This window comes from Barbus barbus, assembly GCF_936440315.1.
Source record: "Barbus barbus genome assembly, chromosome: 47".
In the NCBI taxonomy this organism is placed as follows: domain Eukaryota; kingdom Metazoa; phylum Chordata; class Actinopteri; order Cypriniformes; family Cyprinidae; genus Barbus; species Barbus barbus.
Window position 1 is genome coordinate 18,359,121 of NC_136725.1, and position 23,554 is coordinate 18,382,674.

Sequence of the window (23,554 nt, forward strand, 5' to 3'; positions counted from 1 at the left end):
CTGATTCTTCCTATAAGGCAGACGATAGGACCGGGCTCTACACAGAGAAGGTCAACTACTGTTGTTCCTTGAGCAACCCACCAGTAGGACTTGGATAACACTGGGAAGCGTGCCCTTCCGTTTGGAAGAGGCACACTGCGGAGTCACCTCCTCCCAGAGGGGATTAAATGACATTTAGACATGTGAAGTAACCCCGTAGGGCCCTATAGCACATGGACGTGTCTGAGATGGCTTAGGCTGCATCATTAGAGATGGCAGAACGTGGTCTGCCAGGGGAAACACGGCTCTAATAAGCATACCGTGGGATACACATATGGGATCCCGACAGGGTCTCTCATATGGGCACTAGCCTCACACCAGATTTCAAGAATTTATTGGCTGAAAGGCCTGGCGCCGGACGCTCTGCCACGTCCGGACACCGGAGTGCTGGAGGACTCGACAGGGTTTGCCTGGTTAAGGAACTCTCTGGAGAATTAGGCGTAAGGACGCCGCAAGCCGACTCTGAGCCGGGCCTCTCAGTGCCACTACCCATTTGAGGTGAGAACACAGGAGGAAACCGGTTCGACACGTAGGCTATAAAACCTAGCGAACGTGTTGGGAGTCGCCCAACCCGCAGCTCTACAGATGTCTGCTAGCGAGGCACCACGAGCCAGTGCCCAGGACGATGCGACACCCCTAGTGGAGTGATCACGCAACCTGAGCAGGCAGGGCACACCTTGTGCTTCATAGGCCAAGGTGACGGCTTCCACTATCCAGTGGGCCATCCTCTGCTTGGAGACAGCCTTCCCCTTCTGCTGTCCTCCGTAACAGACAAAGAGCTGTTCTGAGGTCCTGAAGCTCTGAGTTCTATCCACGTACTGTCGCAGTGCGCGTACAGGACAGAGCAAAGCTAGGGCTGGGTCTGCCTCCTCCAGGGGCAGCGCTTGCAAGTTCACTACCTGGTCCCTAAAGGGAGTGGTAGGAACCTTAGACACATAGCCGGGCCGGGGCCTCAGTGTTGCACTGGAGTCAGCCGGCCCAAACTCGAGGCACGAAAATGCCTGCAGGTCCCCTACCCTCTTGATCGAGGCCAATGCAGTCAGGAGTAGGGTTTTCATAGAGAGAAACTTCAACTCGACTGACTGCAAAGGCTCAAAGGGAGCAGTTTGAAGGGCTCTTAGCACCAATGCCAAATCCCAAGAGGGTAGGGAGGGAGGCCTAGGAGGATTTAACCTCCTGGCCCCCCTAAGAAACCTGACAACCAGATCGTGCTTCCCAACCGACTTCCCCTCTACGGGGTCGTGGTGAGCGGAAATGGCAGCAACATAAACCTTAAGGGTGGAGGGGGACAGCCTACGCTCCAACCCTTGTTGTAGAAAGGAAAGCACGGCTCTGATCGAACATCTCCGGGGGTCCTCATGGTGAGAGGAACACCATTTGACGAACAGGTTCCACTTCAGAGCATAGGCCCGTCTTGTGGATGGTGCACGTGCTGAAGCGATAGTGAGTGCTACCTCCTGGGGTAGGTCACCTAGAACCTCCGCGTCCCATCCAGGGACCATATGTCGAGTTTCCACAGGTCCGGACGCGGGTGCCAGAGGGTGCCCCGTCTCTGAGAAATTGTGCCCCGTCGCTGATTTGTGACTGCGTGTTTTGAGTTTGAGCTCCGTCAAGTTGATTCTTTTTTTGTCTGTTTTCTATCTTAAAAACAATTTTATACACACATCATTTTCGTTTCTATAACGTGTGAATATATCCACCATAGCATTCTAAAACAAAACCAATCAGAGCGCCTTGTTATCATTCATTCATTCATTTTTTTATTTATAAAGCACATTTAAAAACAACCCAGGGTTGACCAAAGTGCTGTACAGAACATAGTCATCAAATAAAGGTACAATTTACAATCTCACAAATAGCAAAACAAAGACACTAAGATAGTAAATTAAAAACCCACACTAAAAAGATGAGTCTTAAGTTTTAACTTAAATAAGGAAAGCGATGACACCATTCGGATTGAAACCGGTAGGCTATTCCAGAGTTTAGGACCTACTGTCGCAAAAGCTCGGTCTCCTCGATGTTTCAACCTAGATCTACAAACAGAGAGCAATCCAAGGCTGCCTGATCTGAGTGACCTAGAAGGATTGTGATACTTTAAAATGTCAGAAAGATATGTTGGTGCTAAGCCATGTAGTGATTTAAAAACAAAAACAAGAATTTTAAATTCTATTCTCAGTTTTACTGGAAGCCAATGCAAAGAGGTTAAAATGGGTGAAATATGATACAATTTTCTACTGCCAGTCAGCAACCTAGCTGCAGCATTTTGTACCATTTGAAGACGACTGATAGATGATTGATTTGACAAGACACCTAGATTTTTTGCACAAGGAGTAACAAGAGTTTAAGTAGCCAAGGTCCAAATCACCAAGGTCATAGGAATCACTTGGACCAAACAGTATAACCTCGGTTTTATTCTCATTTAAGGCTAAGAAATTTTGTGAAAGCCAAGTTTTCACTTCATGAAAACAGGCTAGCAAAACCTCAATGGACCTTGAATCATTATGTTTAAAAGGGATGTATAATTGGGTATCGTCAGTGTATAGGTGAAATGAAACTCCATATTTGGAAAAGATGGAACCCAATAGCAGTAAGTATAGAGAGAATAATGTTGGTGCAAGTATAGATCCCTGCGGGACACCACAAGAAAGATGAGCAATTGAGGAAGTGTATTTTCCCATACAAACAGAGAACGTCCTATTAGTTAAAAAAGACCAGATCCAATTCAGAACGGTACCCTGAAAGCCTAAAAGATTTTCCAGACGGGAGATAAGAGTAGAATGATCAACCATGTCAAATGCTGAGCTGAGATCTAAAAGGACCAGAGCAACAGCACTCCCATTATCTGTAGCCAGCATAATGTCATTAGTAACTTTCAGTAAAGCAGATTCAGTACTGTGTAGTTTTCTAAATCCAGACTGAAAATGATCATATAATGAGTTAGAATCCATAAAAGTGTAGTTGAGTGAATACAACCTTTTACAAGATTTTTGAGATAAAAGGGAGATTCAAGATTGGTCTAAAATTACCTAAATCAGACACATCAAGATTTGGTTTCTTCAAAAGAGGAGTTACGGAAGTATGTTTTAGGCAGTCAGGGACCGTGCCAGTACTCAGACACATATTGATAAAAAACAGGAGATCAGGCCCTATAGTATCGACAATTTGCTTAAAAAAGTGTGATGGGATACTGTCATACGGACAAAACGTAGGTTTCAGATGAGTTATAATGTCTGTACAGGTTTGCAGGGACTAAACATGCTCCAAGTAGAAGAGCGCCCGGTTATTTCATGGGAAATATGAAGAGCAGCCGATGATTGAGGTCTTGACCTTGTTATCTTCTCGACAAAAAAGGCCGCAAAGTTTTCACATAAGGAATCAGACAAATCAGGGAAAACATCAACAGTTGGATTTAAAACAGCATCAATAGTTGAGAATAAAACTCTTGGTCTATGGTGATTTTCAGAAATAATCCCAGAAAGAAATTTTAATTTTGCAGACTTGACAGCTTTCTGAAAAATAGAAAAGGACTCCCTTAGAATGTCAAAGGACACCTGCAGCCTTAATGTCCTTACGCCATTTGCGTTCTGCTCGTCTACAGTTTCGTCCAAGTGAACGAATAGAGTCATTGAACGAAGGAGCAGATTTTTTGATAGAGCGCTTAATCTTCAGAGGAGCAATATCGTTAACAATATTCAAGCAGGTGTTATTAAAAAGATAAAAATAAGTATTAGTGTCAAAATTTTCTACAGACCAATTTGTGGCTGACAAATCCTCAACTGCCTTAAAAGCAGTAGCAAAATCCTCAGAAGCCGTAGGGGAAAAATATCGAACCCAGCGGGCAGGAGCAGATGAAGTACTAGATCCACGAGGAAGGGCAGTGGTGAAAGTCAGAGATTTGTGATCAGAGAAGCCTGAGTCTCCGATCTCCATGTCCATAATGGAAAAACCATGGGAGAATACCAGGTCCAAAATGTGACCTTTGATGTGCGTGGGACTTTGCACCCATTGGGTAAAACTAAAGGAATCCATAAGATTACAGAAATCCTTAGATAGTGGTTTACCGGGACAACAAATGTGAATATTAAAATCACCAAGCAGTAAAATGTTATCGTACATAGTTAATACATTTCCCAAAAAATCAGCAAACTCACTCAGAAAAGCATTATTAAACTGAGGGGGTCAGTAAATAACAACACACAGAACTGGATTTGCCAAGTCCATTAGAGACAATTGAGCCTCAAAACTCTTATAGACATCAGATTTTTTGAAAACAACAGCCAAACCTCCCCCACGACCAGAAGATCGCAAAGTGTTAAAAAATGAACAGTTTTGAGGAACAAGTTCGGAGAAAGGACTTAAGTCCCCTTCTTTTGTCCATGTTTCGGTCATAAACAGAAAATCCAGACTCCGTGAAATGAAATGATGTCATGTAAAATAAAAGTCTTATTTACCAGAGACCGCACATTGAGCAATGCTATCCTGAGCGGCGGTGGATCATTCTCTTTTTGAGATCCCCTGTTAAGCGGACGCAGAAACTGAGGGTGCACTCCGTCCTGGCGAATCCGAGGAAGCAGACACAACGTAGTCGAATCGAGGGAGCTGGGGATGATCGGCCGAATCCAACGGCAGCGGAGAGGTACATCACATGCAGTCCGTGTAGAGCAGCAGGTAGAAATAACCATTCCAGCTTTAGTCGAACAGCAATGCCTCCACGTTTACCACGTCTTCGGCAACGTTTCTTGCGAAGAGTGGCAGTAGGCCGCTGGTGTAGATGTTCCGGAATATTCATCGGGAACGATGAGTAATGTGAATGGAAGCCACTCGTTATATCAGTGCCGAGGTTAGTAACTGAAATAACTGAAGTCTTAATATCAAGCATCATCTGTCGATCGTATACGAAGGTTGTGGACCACGATTCGATCACAGAAAAACAGAAAATACTGAGCAAAATCCAAAATAGAAAGAGTGAGAGACGGCTGGCCAAACACAACGGCGCCATCTTGGAAAAAATCACTAGTTATCACTAGTTTTATATATATAGCCCGTTAGCATCGGCAGCGTGGCTGCCGCTAATCTCGCTTAGATTGCTAATACTCTATTCACACACATTACCATTGTTTCACTGTTACTTGCTTAAATGGAGGATTTGTGTCTACCTTTGAGTGCAGGTGAGGACACGTTCGAGCTGCATTCGGTGCAGCTGGAGCTGGAAGCCGTGGAGAAGCAGATCCGCGACCTGGTGGAGAAGCAGGCCCAGCTGAGAGAGCGGAGAGCCGCGCTGGAAACATCCCGGGCTGACGCTCACAAGTCCGGGGTAAGTATACAACACGCTGCTAACACTCCCACCACCTCTACTCCGTGTGTTTCTCTGCACAGCCCCTGTGCACCCAGGACGCGATCTTCCCAGACGTCCTTCACTCTGGCAGGAATATTGGGGTTGAAGTGATGTAACTTAACTGGAGTGATATATTGTCTACTCAGCCATTTATACTGAAGCAGTCTCAAATGAGAACTCATTGTCTGAGTTTGAGCTTTTAAACATGCTATTTGCCACTCTTCCTCAGTTATATCAGCCTGCAGGTCAGACCTCCATGCTTGAAGTCTGTCATTAAATTATTCTTTAGATTTGGCCACAAACTGTTTATACAACACAGACACCTGACCTCTACCTTTCAAACAGTTAAGTGTAATATTTTCCAAAGTAGAAAGAGGAGGCTCAACCAGACTTTGGCCTTGTCTTGATATTTGAAAAAGTGTTTTTGCGAAATTCCAAACCTTGTCCTAATTTCTTCAAAGGACATAAAGTCTCCTTCATTATAGAGATCAGACACCTTACTAATACCTTGAATTGACCAGATTTTAAAACCTGAATCGGCTCTACCAGGACGGAAATTTTTATTACCAAAAACTGGAGAAAAGCATGAGAGTTGTAGTAATTCACCTAGATGAACAAGAGCCTCAAACCAGACTGTTATAGTATTTCTAGTATATGGATTTTTAGTACCTTTAATTAACTTCTTGGTATCAGCTGAATACAAATATAAATTCAAAGGAATTGGAATAGAGTTAGCCTCTATATATACCCAGGTCGGAGGATAATCTTTCTAAAAATGAAACATTGCTGCTCTAATTTGTGCTGCCCAGTAATACCATTGTAAGTTTGGTAGGTTTAACCCCCCTCTGTCATAAGGCAAGTACAGCAAAATTGTATCTCTTTATTAGTGCTACTGGATCTTAGCGCTGCGTTCGACACTATCGACCACAACATTCTTTTGAATAGACTAGGACACTTAATAAATACTATTATTGTTAGAAATTGCAACAATATAAAATAAAAATATAATACATTTATACATTTAAAATTTTAATTAAAACAATAAATAAACAATAATCTCCTGGCCAGAGGAGAACTGGCCCCCCAACTGAGCCTGGTTTCTCCCAAGGTTTAAAGCGCTTTAAGGCTTCCGTAGCATTCCCCTACTTGGAGTACACTTTCCCAGTGTTATCCATACCCAATGTTCGGAACAGCAGTGGCTCTCATCTCTGCCTAAGCCCTGTCCTATTTTCCATCCCAACTGGTGTGGGGGGACTTGCCGGCATCCGCAGGGCCTGGAGGGGGTCAGCAATAGTGGCATTTTCCAAGGGATCCCATTAGTCAGTCACACTGACGTTACGTTGAATGTGACTGACTGATAGGGAACGTCTCGGTTATGTATGTAACCCTCGTTCTCTGAAGGCGGGAACTGAGACGTAATGTCCCGTCGCCACAGTCCTGCGGGGCAGGGTGCGCGTGGCGAAACACGCACGCCAACTGTCATTGGATTGTTTTGTTAACACTCGAAGGAGATTGGGCTCTCGGGCGAGATCCCATTAGTCAGTCACACTGACGTTATGTCTCTGTTCCCTCCTTTAGGGAACGAGGGTTACGTACGTAACCGAGACGTTACTTTGTGTTAAATGTTTTAACCCTCTGCGGCTTGCTGTAAGACATTTTAGTCATTCACTTTGTGATGAACCAGTGTAGCAAATTAGCTCAAAGTGAGATGAACATAATTTATCATAACGGGTTGTTATCAATTATATATTCATTTTCAGGAATTAACTGTAGCATTAATAGTACAATAAAATGATTTGTTTGTCCGCAGTACTGACAGTTTCAATCGTCTATTGACTCTACGGAAAATTATTTCTCTGGTCACGAAAAATAATTTCCTCATTAATACATCGCTCATTAGCATGTATCAAAACCAGAACGTTAAAGTGACCTCGTTCTGTGAGCCGCAGACACAGACAACCAAGTGTGAATACATATAGATGTTTATTAAACTACACTACAGGGGAACATGTAACATTGAACTAAACACAAACATACACACATTAAACATAGATGCCAACGGAAGGAAGGCATGGAGAGAGAGTGCTCGTGTGCAAGAGAGAGAGAGAGAGAGAGCCACCTGTTAGAACCATCAAAGAATTACATCACCTTAATCAAAAGTGGTCGAAGTCTAGAAGCGCATCTAAACAGTTAACAAGCGGTTACTTGCACTGATTGATGCTGAATAAAGTGTCCTGCTGCATGTATAATGCGTAGTTTTTGATGAATTCCTTTAGGAGTGAAAGTTTCGTCATTCCAGCCACGGTTTGATTGGTCCGAAGTTAAATCGCCAAAGTTACTGAGCTCAAAGCTGCCAGGAGCTCGGACTCCCCCCGAAAGGGGAGTCGCGAGGTTTCCACAGTGATGTGTGTCTCTAGGGCACCGAAGGTAAAGATAAGATGTCGCCTTTTGGGTGTGGGAGAAGTTTTATCTGACCCTGTTACACCCATTTGTTGGTCAGTTTGACCAATAACAAGGCACATAGTTTCAGTGGGAAAGTGTTTCTTTGTCTCACTTGACACCTCATTTGCATGCCAGGTCTGTGAATTATTTAGCCAATGTCAAAGGCCTCTTAAGGGGTCTCTTAAGACATAAAGCCACAATGACCATCAAGGATCATAAGCAGATGCTACACCAGCATGATAATACATTTGAGCCTTACACAGTTCTATATGACTGTCCTCTTTTTGTCATTGTGTTTTTGATCTATGTTAACACAGATTCAACGTGACTGATGAGAGTGAAGCATAAAGTACATCTTTATCTTTATCATTTATTTCAGTATTGAAGATTTGGGATTCTTGCTAAATTTTCCTAATAAGCTAATGCAACAGCTAAACACTTTGTTACTTAACCTTACTGTGTTAATAAGTTTACTTAATTGTTAAATTCTGAAAACCTACAGAACCTGCATTTGAACATCAGAGTATATTATACTCAATGTAACAAACTACATAATATTAAAATACATGTAGTGTAAATATAACTATTATGATTATCTTTATGACTTTATAACAATTGGAGTTTATGGTCTCATAGTGATGGCTTTACCAGTTTGATTACAATTGATGTTCTGTTAAAATGTTGACCAGAGAGGATGCTGGCTGAAATATTTTCAGAGATAAGATGTGTTTTACTGTCTTTTTAAACCATGGGTAAAATAAAGCATAGATCATAGGATTCAGACCTGAGTTAATATACACAACCCATGTTAAAACATTTATGGCTGTGGTAGAGATTACTGTAATAGAACAGATAAAGTAGGGAATATAGCAAAGCAGATAAACAGTCACAATGATTCCTAATGTCAGAGCAGCTTTGCTCTCAGATTTCCTCCTCCCTGAACCTTCATTTATGCATTTGCCACCCTTCATCAGGGTGTTTATAACTTTCACTTGCTGATGTACCACATAGAAAATCCTCAAATAAAAAGATATAATCAGGATACAAGGAAAAATAAAAGACATGATCAGATCAGTGACTCTCCAAGCAAAACCCATCATAACAGAACACTCTCCATAACACATGTCTGTTCTGCGTGAAATGTCAAAATATCCGTTATTAATTACAAATGCAGTGTTATAAGTTGAGGAGCAAACCCAGCTCAGACAGATGCTTATTACTGTTTTAGTCATGGTTATTTTCTGTGGATACAGTAAAGGGTGACAAACAGCCATATAACGATCGACAGCAATTAAAACTAAATTACTAAGAGATGCTGAGAGAAGCATCGCAATAAATATTGAATAGAGTCCACAGAAAGTGTCTCCAAAATACCAGCACATCTCAATCAGCCTAGTGGCCTCTATGGGCATCACAAGTCCAATAAGCAGGTCCGCCACAGCTAGAGAGAGAATGATCAGGTTGGTTGGAGTGTGAAGCTTCTTGAAGTGAGAGATGGAGATGATCACCAGCAGATTCAGAAACACAGTCCATGCTGACAGCAATGAAAAAAACACATACATGATATTATATTCATGATTGGATTGTTTTCTCTTGATACATGATGAGTTGATGGCAGGAAAGCAGTATTGAGTTTCATGATCCTCTGTCTCGTAGGCCATGATTAAATATCCCCCTGTCAGGGGTTTGTGCTCTCTTTACTGTGCTTTCATTTATATACCAGATGTCTGTATCAGACTGCCCAGCCCATCTACCGCCCATTCTGATGCTGCATAATGACATTATTTTCCTCCAACACTTTCAAGCTTGATGTGATCTAAAGACACATTATTTAGGACTTATACAATATTCTTGCAATATTTTATCTATTTTTTTTATTTTTGTAATGATTATTTTCCAGTTAATTATCTAGACTGTTAGCCCTCAGTAGTTTAACCTGTTCCACTACATTTTCATAATGAACCAAAAATATTTAGAAACTTTTCATATTTTCCTAAAAGGTCTGTAACATTGCGCTTTGCAGTTTAATTAAGTATGTATTTATTCTGTCGTGTTGCAAGTTCCAAAGTGAACTGTGTTCACAGCACTGTGTTTACGCAAGAAGCTCTTTATGTGGTGTTTTCAGCAGTTTGGTTCACAGAGAATGCAGCAAACTCGATGTCTGCATGTGTTGTGAATTTAACATGCATTTAGGAATGCAACATTAGTGCTGGCCCTACCTAATTAACAGCATTGGCAATCGCATAGGGCTCTGTGACCACCAGGGGGCCCCATATGAGGGGTTCAGACAGTAAAGTCTGGTAATGCATTGATAAAGCTTGTCAGTCACATGTGTTAATGTTTGCAAATGAAGAGTCAGCACTATCAATCTGGTGAAGAGATGAGGGAAATGAGGAAAAAGAGGAAAGAAAGTGAGCTAGATTAGGATAAGTGATTAGCTCCCATCTTCTCCTTCTGTCCCCTCACCAAGGCAGAAGTATCAAAACTTCTCCTCTCCAGCCATCCTACAACATGTCCTCTCGGCCCAATCCCCTCACACCTTCTCCAAACAATCTCTCCCACACTCTTACCGGCACTCACACACATTATCAACACATCTCTCCACACAGGCAATCCCCACAGCATGCAAGCAGGCTCGTGTAAGCCCACTGCTCAAAAAGCCTACATTAAACACTTTTCTTTTAGAAAACTACAGACCTGTCTCTCTCCTTCCATTCGTAGCGAAAACACTCGAACGAGTTGTCTTCAAACAGCTCTCACTGTTTCTTTCACAGTACAACAAACTGGATGCTAAACAGTCAGGTTTCAGTAGTGGCCACTCAACAGAGACTGCGTTACTCTCAGTCACTGAAGCCCTGCGAATTGCTAAGGTCGAGTCCAAATCATCAGTCCTCATTCTGCTGGATCTTTCTGCTGCTTTTGACACTGTCAATCATCAGATCCTCCTGTCTACCCTCTCATCACTGGGCATCACTGGGATTCCGCTTCGCTGGTTTGAATCCTATCTCACCGGTAGTTCTTTCAGGTTGGCCTGGGGAGGGGAGGTATCCAAACCACATCAACTGGTCACTGGAGTTCCTCAGGGATCGGTTCTTGGACCCCTCCTCTTCGCCACATACATTACGTCACTGGGTCCCATCATTCATGCACATGGCTTCTCCTATCACTGCTACGCCGATGACACACAGCTCTGTCTCTCCTTTCAACCAGATGACCCAACGGTAGCTGCACGGATCTCAGGCTGCCTGGTGGACATCTCGGCATGGATGAAAGAACATCACCTGCAGCTCAACCTGGCAAAGACGGAGCTTCTTGTCATCCCTGCCACTCCGACTCTACAGCATGACTTCACGATTCAGTTAGGCTCATCAATAATTACCCCATCAACTTCGGTCAGAAATCTTGGGGTAATCTTTGATGACCAGCTGACCTTCAAAGAGCACATTGCAAAAACTGCTCGATCCTGCAGGTTTGCACTACACAATATCAGAAAGATCAGGCCCTTTCTGACTGCGCATGCTGCGCAACTTCTTGTCCAGGCCCTTGTCGTTTCTAGGCTGGACTACTGCAATGCTCTTCTGGCTGGACTGCCATTAAACACAATCAAACCTTTACAAATGATTCAGAATGCAGCAGCACGACTGGTCTTCAACGAGCCCAAAAGAGCCCATGTTACACCTCTCTTCATCTCCTTGCACTGGCTACCAGTGGCTGCTCTCATCAAGTTCAAGACACTGATGTTTGCGTACAGAACGACCACAGGCTTAGCACCCTCCTACTTCCACTCACTATTACAAATCTACATCCCCTCCAGAAGTCTGAGATCTGCTAATGAGCGACGCCTTGTGGTACCATCACAGAGAGGCTCAAAATCACTCTCCAGAACATTCTCGTTCACCATTCCTGGCTGGTGGAATAATCTTCCCACCCCTATCCGGAATGCTGGATCCCTGTCAATCTTCAAGCAACAACTGAAAACTCGTCTCTTTCGGCACTACTTGACTTCATCCCAGAAAGAAAAAAAAAAAATCCTTAATCTTTCCCTCTATCTTTCTATCTTTCCCTCCTTCCCTTGCTAGATTGTACTTATTTGAACAATGACTGAGACTTGGTGTTTTGAGCACTTCCTCTGTCTGATTGCATCTTCAAGATGAATCGCTTTTTGTATTCCCCAATTGTAAGTCGCTTTGGATAAAAGCGTCTGCCAAATGACTAAATGTAAATGAATAATTTCAAAAATATATTGTTGAAAGTGTGGTTGTTTTTTATCAGTTTAATATTCAACATTTTGACAATGTTTTGAAAACACTGTGTCAACATAACAACTGTGTCATCAATAGTATGCAGGACTTAATTTTTGCCGGATCCTTCTGGATCAGGATCTGGGACCTCTCGGTTTTTGATCTGTGTTCTGGTATACTTGCTTGCGCTAATTCACTAGAGCTCAAAGTATACTTCATTTTTTTTTTTTATTCGTACGCTAGCATATGCATACAGTCGAACAAAGTACTCCATTTGATAGTGCGCAAACACAGATGGTTAACATGTGTGCCCTAGAAAATTGTATCTAATGTTAACCTAGAAAAATATGTGCTATTCAAGTGATTGCACAGAGTGCGGAAGCTGAATAGTAGCACGCTCCTTGCATGACATATGGAGGCGCCAGTGCAGTCACTTGCTTTTAAAATGCTTTGTATTTTTTGGTAATACAGATAAGATTAACACCCCTTTCAAATCTGTAAAGACTATGTTTATTTGTGTGCACTCACAATAAAAACCAAACGTTGTGCTTTTGTAAAATAATGAAAGGAACAGAATGCACTCTCTGCTGTCTCGGTCTATGTGAACCTGAGCACAAAACTCCATGTATATTTGCTTTACGGACATGAAAAAATATATCTATTGGAGAGCGAAATGTCTACTTCTAATTGAACCAATTCAAATGGAAAACAAATATTCTCATATTATGTCATCTCCGTATGAAACGTGCATACAGGCCCATCCACTGCGGAGATGATGAGTCAGTGTTGCCAACTTCATCTCTTAAGCCAAAAACAAAAAAGCACTAGTTTATCAATTAATTATTTAAACGTTAATTCAGTCTCCTTACTTCTGCTGGTGTGATGCTACACAAGGCCTCATGCTTTAGACTAGTGTGGGAAATTGTGTGATTGTTGAATCCATGCTTGACAATCTTTTGTATCAACACCTCAACATATGAACATTTGCTCCATAAAAACTCACCTGCCTGTAGCTTTTGAGTAACACTTAGATTAACTTGATTAACTTGTTCAGGTGTGTTTGATTAAGGTTGGAGCTGAACCCTGAGGACTGTGGCTCTCCAGGACCGATGTTGGTCCACAGTGTTGGCATATACTGCAAAGTCTGATGCGCTTTGTTTCATTCAAAGCTGAACTATCCCTTTAATGGTGATTTCATGATTTCAAGTTTAAGCCTTCGGTCTGGGTTTGTGTCTTTTGATGCCCACATGTTCTTGTTCAAGAAATTACAGTAGCTGTAGCATTTCTAAAAGAAACTAGAAGTGGCCACGTAAGTGGACATATGAATTTAATGTTGTTTAGTTGATATTAAACAAGTATTTAATCATGCTGTGTAAAGTGTATCGACAACAATCACTAGGCCACCTTGCACCCTATGCAGGCATTTATTATAATAGATAATGTACATAAGTTGATTGTTTATATTATGTGTATTATTGTATCACTATTATATGTCTTTAAAGGCACTATTGTTATTTTTATTACCTATTATTATTATTATTATTATTATTATTATTATACTACTATTATTATTATTTAATATTCTATTATTGTTATTATTATTATTACCTTATTTATTTATTTGTTTCATTGTTATAAAACAACAACAACAACAAATCTGATTCCTTGTCCAATTAATTGATTACAAAAAAAAAAAAGTGACAGCCCTAGACAAATTTTACAATTATCTGTCATTTTGTTCTGTCAAGACAGGGGGAAAGACAGGACCTGCTTTTGCGCTTGTCTCTCTCTGTATGATGGGTTGAATCTCTAAGGAATTTAATTTTTCTCATTAAAATGTGGCTAAATGTTCAACTATGTTCAACTGAAATGTATTGCATTTAAAAAACGACTCAAAATAGTATAAAATAATACCTTTTTTAAATATATTTTATTGTGCATTATCATACACCAATCATGTATGATAATCTTTTAAAAGGTCCACCAAAGAGGATGCAGTCTGAAATATTTTACAAGTTAAGATGTGTTTAACTGACACTTTAAACCAGCGGTAAAATAAAGCATAGACCAGAGGATTCAGACCTGAGTTAATATACAAAGTCCATAATAACATTGTTAATATTTTGATAGAGATTGTAGACAAGATATAGTATGGAATATAGCAAAACAGATAAACAGTCACAATGATTCCTAATGTCAGAGCAGCTTTACTCTCAGATTTTCTCCTCGTTGAAGCCTCTGTTACACATTTACCACTCTTCATTAGAGAGTTTATAACTTTCACTTGCTGATGAGCAATATAAAATATCTTCAGATATAAAATTATAATCACAGAACAAGGAAAAATGAAGGACAAGAACAGATCAGTCATACTCCAGGCAGAGTTAACCATAAAGAGACACTCTCCATAACACCCATAATTTCTGCTTGATGGATCAAAATATCTGTTATCTGTTACGAAGGATATATTGTATACTGAAGACCACAACCAGCAGATACATATAATAACTAGAGTTTTAGTTGTAGTTATTTTTTTTTGGTACAGTAAAGGGTGACACACAGCCACATAACGATCAACAGCAATTAAAATTAAATTACTTAGAGATGCTGAGAGGAGAAGCCCTGTTATTGACAAAAACAGTTCACAGAAAGTGTCTCCAAAGTACCAACATGTCTCAGTCAGTTTGATGGCCTGCATGGGTATCACAAAAAGTCCAATAAGCAGGTCGGCCACAGCTAGAGAGAGAATGAGCAGGTTGGTTGGAGTGTGAAGCTTCTTGAAGTGAGAGATGGAGATGATCACCAGCAGATTCACAAACACAGTCCATGCTGACAGCAATGAAAAAAACACATACATGATATTGTATTCCTGCCTGGAGCGTTTTCCCTTGATACATGATGAGTTGATGGTAGGAAAGCAGTATTGAATCTCATGATCCTCTGTCTCATAGGCCATGAGTGAGTCTCCTCCTGTTAGGAGTTTGTTCTTATCTCCTTACTGTCCTTTCATTTATACAGTGTCTAGATCAAATTAGCCATGCCATCTACCGCCCACTCTGATGCTGCATAATGATATTTAATTATTTAATGTATTAATTTATTTAGCCACACAATAGAAGCTTTTGGTACCCAATGTATTCTAGCATTGTTTAAGCGTGAATTCTTAAGGTGTTGTTCCATTATGTGGATAAAAAACTTCAAACACACTCTGAATGAATATTTAATAAAATATGTTTTTTAATTATTTCTGGGTAAACACCTCTTTCACGGTCTATCCATGCTCTCAAAATACAACCACATCAGGACAGTAATGAAACTTAACACCAGGGGCTGTATGAATAAAGCTGAGTGGTTCATAAAGGCTTCTAAGGGTTAAGACTAGGTCTCAGTTCCCAAATTATTTAAGGGAACTGGAGAGGTATACTAATCTAGTTAGGAGTTACAAGATTGCAACAAAGAGGAGGACCAGGGGTGGACTGGGGCCAAAAAGTGGCCCTGGACTTTTTGGCACAGAGCGGCCCACCAAACCCTCAGTCCATATGGCACGATGCTCCAGTATTGTCTGGAATAGTGCAGAATGTGGACTGTTTTTATGGGTCCTTTCTATTGGTCATCATATACAGTAGTTGTCCTTTTGCAGGATCTTGACATCTATCATTTTAAGGAATAGAGCTCCAATTGTGGAAAAGAGTATAGAAAAGATGAAAAATATAGTAAACGGTACTGTGAAATATATAATGTTACAATTTAAAATAGGTGCCTTCTATGCGAATTTCACCTACATTTCACTGCTGGTTATACTCTGTATGATTGTGTATGTGACAAATAAAAATCTTGAATCTTGAATATACAGTAAAATATTATTGATTGCTGTGATTGATTGCTGCTCAAATAAATTCAATCTTCTTTCAAATAAAATAAATAAATAAAAAGCCTTAATTATTTCAAACTTTTAACCACGAGTGCGTATATAAAATAGGATAATGCATGTGAATTAATCAGCAAATTATATTTTTATTAGGCCTATAATATAAATCACTTTCCTATGCACAGCACTCGAAAGCAAGTCTTCAGATTTACATTGTTCGATTGAGAACGATTTTTAACATGTGAAATCACGGAAGAAAGCAGATTTACATTAACTCTTATGTCTGCTGAAAACTGCATTATGTAGCCTACATTATGACGATTCGAATATATTCGAATTCAGACAGCAACATAGTGTTGGCCCAGATCCGGCCCACATCTGGCCCGTGTGAAATCCATGAGATGTGGGCCGGATCTGGGCCAACACTGCTTGCTGTCATTAAAATCTGAGAAATTTGAAAAGGCCAGTAGTAGTTTGAATTCCTGATAATTAATGTCTGTCATTTAACTAAACGGTTGGCAAATATTGCTGAATTGTCTCGTCATGTTTAGCTGCTTACATCTTACCTCAGCTCGCATTCAAGTCGCGCAGCTCAGCGTCTGTGAACGGTAAATCCCACCTTCTGCACTTTGATTGGCTATTTCAAACATTTTGACATTGAAGAGCGCTTTTGAGCCGCTGCTATGGAAGCAGAATAATGCCAATAGTTTTTGAAACATAAAGCATGCTGAATTCCACAAATCGAAAAAAAAGATGCATTGCAATTAACAGTGCTTGCATTATAATGCCTTGTATTTCCAGGGCTTGCATTTTTAGGTCCTGAAATTGAACATAGTTGTTTATTTAAACTGTGAATATTTCAATACTAAATATTTCACACACATTTTCATAATTAAAAATTCAATAATTCATATTCACCTTACAGAATTCACTTCCAAAATATTCAGGCATTAAAATGCAAGCACTGTTAATTGCAATGCATCTTTTTTTTCGATTTGTGGAATTCAGCATGCTTTATGTTTCAAAAACTATTGGCATTACTCTGCTTCCATACGCTGCACTGAGCTGGAGCACGCTATAATAATTATAATTTTTGAATGAAGTGGACTGCGTGGACCATTCGTCTGGGCCGATGGAAGGATATATGTACATTTACTAATAATCAATTTTTTTATATAGGCTATATTACGCAAAGAGCCGGCCCACATTATACAGCGGCCCACCGGGAAAACTCCCGGTGCTCCAGATGGCCAGTCAAGATAGTATATTCTTCTTGTTACTGACCAACTAAGAAATTGAATCATTTCTTTTACTCTACAAATCAATGCTGTAACTGCATAAATTAAAGTAATAATTAAATTGTTTTGGCTGGAAAATTGGAAATAATTATATAAGTCATAAGCCATAATTGTATAAGTATTTTGTATGAAATAAAGTATTAGTTAGTAGTATACTTACGGCCAGTTTCATTCACTGTCACGAATCCGGTTTGTGGTCTTCCGTCCACACGTCATCAAGACTCTTTGTCTTACCTGTGTTGTACCTGTTTGCCATTGCATGAACCTTGCTTGTTTTGTGACCACGTCTCTGAATAAAAGCCTTGCAAATGGATCTGCTCGCCTCTCATCTCCGTAACACACACACACAGAATTTGGACTTTGTTTTCAGTTTCCCTAGTTTTAATTGTTGTCATGGTTACCGATTAGGTTAATTATCATGGGTTTCTAAGATTATTTAAGGTCATGCATGTCGTTCTTTCAGTTTGTCGGTTATTGTTATGCCTACACATTGGTTGGCTGCTCCTCGTTGGTTTTGGATTATCTTGTGGATTTATTAAAGACTGTTTGGATTCATCGTATCATCCTTGTCATTACTGAACTATATGCAACCAGGACTATGACAGCCAGTGTGGATGTGTCAGTTATGTTCCGCACTAAATTATACATATTACCGACAGTATCCAAAAAAAAAAAAACTCTCATAAACAAGTCTAATACCTAAACAGAAACCCAGGACTAGAACTGATTTACTTGTGCCGTAACAGATTAAATGTAATTATCTAGCATAATTTAAAATGTACAACATATTCAAAATATCTCACATAATTTTTGTCATCATATCTTTACAGAAATTTAACGGACATCTGATATCCAGTGTGTTGACTTTACAAACTATGGTTTAGTAAAACATGTTAAAACAGCTGGCTGACAATAGTCACATGACGGAACATGATGTTCAGGCAATGCCATAGCAGGGCACCTATACCTCATGGCATCTCCAGATTCAAATTTTTTGAGATAGGCCGTAAATAAAAAATGCCATGCTTCAAACCTAGTGACTAGGAGCTATAGGCCTGAGGCTTGACATCAGCACTCTTTCCCCACCAGCGTTTTTTTAAAAAAAATTACCAGTCATCACCAGTATTTTTAATCATTTTCACAAAATTTTCATGGCCAGAAAATTCCATCAATGGCAGGGAAGCGCTGTCTCGTAAACGACGGAAAAATCTGTCAATGGTGGGTAAAGAGTTAACTTCAGCAAGCATGAAATGCTTTTTATCACTGCATCCTGAACTTGTACACAGCATTATTTACCTACATATTTATGTCCTTCAGGTATCATGAATTAGATTATAAAAGTAATGTCAGTCAGAGAGGATGCTGAGTGAAATATTTTAAGAATGATGATGTAACAGTGTGAGTGAGCTTCTCTCAAAGAAGTCACATGGGTTGATCTGTCATATACATGTCTTTGTTCAGTTGGTTTACACTTTAATGTCAATAATTTGAAAACTTAGAAACCCAGTTATAATTGGTAATATTTATGTTTTGCATGTATTAATGATTTTGAGATGATCCTCCTCTGAATTTTTATTAAAGGTGTTGAATAAACCAATACACTATACTACCGCAGCAGCTCCTCGGATATTGAAAATATTGATGACATAATTAGATGGCCATTATAAACATGCCACAGACAATGTCGTCAAATTACAGACTGGCTGAAGAAATTTTTATACTCTTTAATTTAGTACTTAAAATACAGCACATAGAAAAGTTGATTTGAGCCATACATATTTTCAAAATTTGGCTTGATTAGTGTTAGTAATTATGTCTACTGTATAAACAACAAAGCCATTATAAGAAAACTAACAACAACAAAACAGTACTAGAACTTATGGAGTAAGAGTTTAAACATCAGTTTGTGCTTTATCGGTAAAGAAAACGGAGGAGATGTGGGGTGGTCATAATAGATTATGTTCCATTATAAACTCTGATTATAATCTGTAAAAATGTCAATGAGAGAAGATGCAGTCTGAAATATTTTAAGAGTTAAGATGTGTTTAACTGACACTTTAAACCAGCGGTAAAATAAAGCATAGACCAGAGGATTCAGACCGGAGTTAATATACAAAATCCATAAAAGAAATCTTACTATTTTGAAAGAGATTACTGTATTCACTGTTAGAGATAAGATATAGTATGGAATATAGCAAAACAGATAAACAGTCACAATGATTCCTAATGTCAGAGCAGCTTTACTCTCAGATTTTCTCCTCGTTGAAGCCTCTGTTACACATTTACCACTCTTCATTAGAGAGTTTATAACTTTCACTTGCTGATGAGCAACATAAAATATCTTCAGATATAAAATTATAATCACAGAACAAGGAAAAAGGAAGGACAAGAACAGATCAGTCATACTCCAGGCAGCGTTAACCATAAAGGGACACTCTCCATAACACCCATAATTTCTGCTTGATGGATCAAAATATCTGTTATCTGTTATGAAGGATATATTGTATGCTGAAGACCACAGCCAGCAGATGCATATAATAACTAAAGTTTTAGTTGTAGTTATATTTTGTTGGTACAGTAAAGGGTGACACACAGCCACATAACGATCAACAGCAATTAAAATTAAAGTATAAAGAGATACCGAAATGAGCAGCCCTGTTATTGCCAAAAACAGTCCACAGAAAGTGTCTCCAAAGTACCAGCACATCTCAATCAGTCTGGTGGCCTCTATGGGCATCACAAGTCCAATAAGCATATCAGCCACAGCCAGAGAGAGAATGATCAGGTTGGTTGGAGTGTGAAGTTTCTTGAAGTGAGAAATGGAGATGATCACCAGCAGATTCACAAACACAGTCCAAGCTGACAAAAATGAAAAAAACATGTACATGATATTGTATTCATGCCTGGAGTGTTTTCCCTTGATACATGATGAGTTGATGGTAGGAAAGCAGTATTGAATCTCATAATCCTCTGTCTCATAAGCCATGAGTGAGTCTCCTCCTGTTAGGAGTTTGTTCTGCTCTCCTTACTGTCCTTTCATTTATACGGTGTCTGGATCAGACTGACCAACCCATTTTCCACCCACTCTGATGCTGCATAATGATATTTGAGTATTTATGTATGTAATAATGTATGTACTAACTTATCCACACAATAGTCTGTTCTTTTTTCTTTTCTTTTCATCAAATAAATGAATGAATACAGTGTTTCCCACAGACTTACACTCTATGTGTGGCAGGGCTACTCCTGTGGGAAATATATATACCGGTTCACATTTACAGCTCTGCGTGTTTGCTGCGTAAAATCATAAGTCGATTTTTGCGTTGGTCTGAAGGAAAATGCAAATTCATTATTTGCTACTAGATGCCACTTTTGGAGTGATAAAAATATCTGTTTCCCTGGTAACGGCTGTGCACAAAACAGCACTGCGCTAACAAACATGCTTTATCAGGCATTACAGGTATAATGAAATGGAAATGAAATCAAACATTTCCTGAAGACAGTAGGCTTCCTTCAGATCTAAAAACACTAGCGACATGTTTTGATTTTGAAATGTGCAGTGCTCATGTTTATTCAACGAAGTGAAAGCCTTTTGAAAAATCTATTTGTGGCAGTCAGTTTTGATATTGTGGTGGCCCGCCACAAATAAATCAATGTATGGGAAACACTGGAATATTAATCAATATTTACTACACATTTCCATTTCAGTCAATCATTTTCGACGTCACGTCAGTGATCGACGAATTGGGAATCTTGCCAGAGACCAATCTACTTTGAGTGGGAACTAAATGAGCCTATGCACATTGGCATGCAATAATTGCATCTAGCTGCTGCTCGTTGCAGCGCGAGTATAAATAGGCAGCAGATGGAATGCATACTCAGCTTCTCGCTGTGGAGCGGAGCGGTTCATGTGTGGTTTGCTCTGCTGATCTGCGAGAGTGAACGGGAATTTCTGTCTGGTGTTGGTGTGATGGAGCTGCAGCGGTGGTCGTGTCCCAGCAGAGTGTTTTTCTTTTGCGGCAGCTATTTCCCCCTCTGCGCTTTAGCATTGAGAGAGCAAATTTCTCTAAAAGAGCTCACACGGGTGTGATGTTGTATCTAAAGTAGGGATGCACCGAATCCAGATTTTTGGGGTTCGGCCGAATACCGAATCCACTGTTTAAGATTCGGCCGAATCCGAAACCGAATACCGAATCCTACTCGCATCCTTAGTTTTAACATCGGCGATGTTGTGTACTGCTTAGGGTCCTTGCCACTAGAGTGCTGCATTGGGATTGGGACCCGCCGGGTCCTGTGGGACCCAACGCAAATCTCGCGGGAGCGGGCGGTTTGAACTTTGCTGCGGGCGGGAATGGGCGGCTAAAAAAAAACACTGCGGGATCGGGAGGTAACCTAGCGACATGATGTCATTGTCAACAAAATCAAAGTACTTGAAGTCTAAAGAAACGCGCGGTAGCCTAAGCGTTTTAGATGTCCCCGATAGCCCAGGCTAAATTCATCTTCCCTACCAGTGCGTCAGAATACATGCAGGTCAGGGAAAGGAACAAACATGAATCTCTTTAATAATAGCAATACAATACGTTTTTTTTTCCTGCGGGACGGGAGAAGACACAAAATCAATGCATCTCTATTATCGTGCGGGAATAAATTCTCAGAGTTTTGCGGGTGCGGGCGGGAGTGGACATACATATTGCGGGAGCGGGCGGGAGTGTAACACACACGTTGCGGGAGCGGGCGGTAATGGTCAGAAATTCGGCGGGCTCTACTTGCCACCACGAGACAAATTGGCATTGCAAATTGAACATAAAGCTCGACTTGAATCGCCTTCTTTTGGTTGAAAGTACTGCCAAACAAAACTTTTTTTGCTTACGCGTTCCATTTTCAGATTCTTACAGCCTACTACATTCGAACGGGTCCTATGTAAACACCGTCACGTAATCAACGGCCGTGTGACGTCGTAGCGCAAGTCTAGGGTTCGGTTTCGGTGGAAAATAAATCTAAGGTTCGGCCGAAACCGAACCCGGTCAAAAAGCCCAGGATTCGGCCGAATCCGAATCCGAATCCTGGATTCGGTGCATCCCTAATCTAAAGACAACATTGCGTATTTTTAAAGATGACAATCCACCCTTGTGTTTCTGGATGCGGTCGTTAGCAGCTGCTCGCGTTCAAATTCAAGGCATTGATGTTTGCCTACAGAACAACCACTGGCTCTGCTCCCTTTTACCTAAATTGATTTCATTATGTGCCCTCCAGAAGCTTGCTTACAAGGTGCTCCAATGTAAGTTAATTTTTTTTTTTTTACAAATGCATGCAAACCATTAAATTAAGACAAACAACTGAAAACAACAGAGGACCTGCACATCAAAAAATTACTAAAGGGGTACCTTGAGCATCAAAAAGCTACGCCAAGTGGTCCTGACCAAGCTTCAATATGTGATGAGTTGGGAGTGAGAACGTGTTGACTAGCGCTCTGTATTCTATTTCAGTTCTATCTACTTGTTTTCTTTTTATTTATTTACCAAATGTGACTAACACTAGCTCTATCTATTATTTTCTAGCTAAAGCTGCTAACACCTGTTCTACACGCAGAGATGATCCTCCAGAATCATTCATTAAACTCAGTATAACGGAGCAATCGCCATAACACACAGCAGACCTGTGTGAGGTGTAAAAATATCCATTATTAATTGCAAATGAAGTGAAATAAGATGAAAAACAAAACCAGCAGACACAGATGGTCAATAAAGTTTTTGTCATGGTTATTTTCTGGGTGACACAGAGCCACATAACGATCCACAGCAATTAAAACTAAATTACTGAGAGACACAGAAAGAAGCAACCCAAGGATCACTGTAAACAGTCCACAGTAAGTATCTCCAAAGTATCAACACGTCTCAATCAGCTTTATGGCCTCTATGGGCATCACAGTTAGTTCAATAAGCATGTAAGCCACAGCCAGAAGAACGTGGGAAACAGAGCAGTTCTGGGGCACCATTGACTTCCATAGTATTTTTTTCCCTACTATGGAAGTCAATGGTGCCCCAAAACATTCTGGTTACTGGTTACTTTCTTCAAAATGTCTTCCTTTGTGTTCAGCAGAACGAAGAAATTCATACAGGTTTGGAACTACTTGAGGGTGAGTGAATGATGACAGAATTTTCATTTTTGGGTGAACTATCCCTTTAAGGGGCAAATTGCTTTTTGTGTTTCTAAGCACAAATACATTCTTAATGATTTTTATGATTAACTTTATGCATATTTCCCACACCCAAATTCATTTACAGCAGACTAAGAACAATATTGGACATTTCATAGGCTATTGAGTGAAAAT

General features: G+C 40.2%; 1 protein-coding gene and 2 pseudogenes across 3 annotated transcripts; all 3 read right to left on the reverse strand.

Annotated features, from left to right (window-relative positions):
• Nucleotides 1–8,472: 8,472 nt before the first annotated feature.
• On the reverse strand, nucleotides 8,473–9,498 carry LOC306866145 (trace amine-associated receptor 13c-like; the record flags this gene model as incomplete). Its single annotated transcript, XM_079411199.1, has 1 exon — nucleotides 8,473–9,498. The coding sequence occupies exon 1, from the start codon at nucleotides 9,475–9,477 to the stop codon at nucleotides 8,473–8,475; it is 1,005 nt and encodes a 334-aa protein (XP_079267325.1). The 5' UTR covers nucleotides 9,478–9,498.
• Nucleotides 9,499–14,011: 4,513 nt separating this feature from the next.
• On the reverse strand, nucleotides 14,012–15,006 carry LOC306866233 (trace amine-associated receptor 13c-like; annotated as a pseudogene). The gene has a single exon. The product of its transcript is annotated as a trace amine-associated receptor 13c-like (transcript).
• A 4,183-nt stretch (nucleotides 15,007–19,189) lies between these two features.
• LOC306866234 (trace amine-associated receptor 13c-like) lies at nucleotides 19,190–20,202 on the reverse strand (annotated as a pseudogene). Its single transcript has one exon. The product of its transcript is annotated as a trace amine-associated receptor 13c-like (transcript).
• Nucleotides 20,203–23,554: the final 3,352 nt, after the last annotated feature.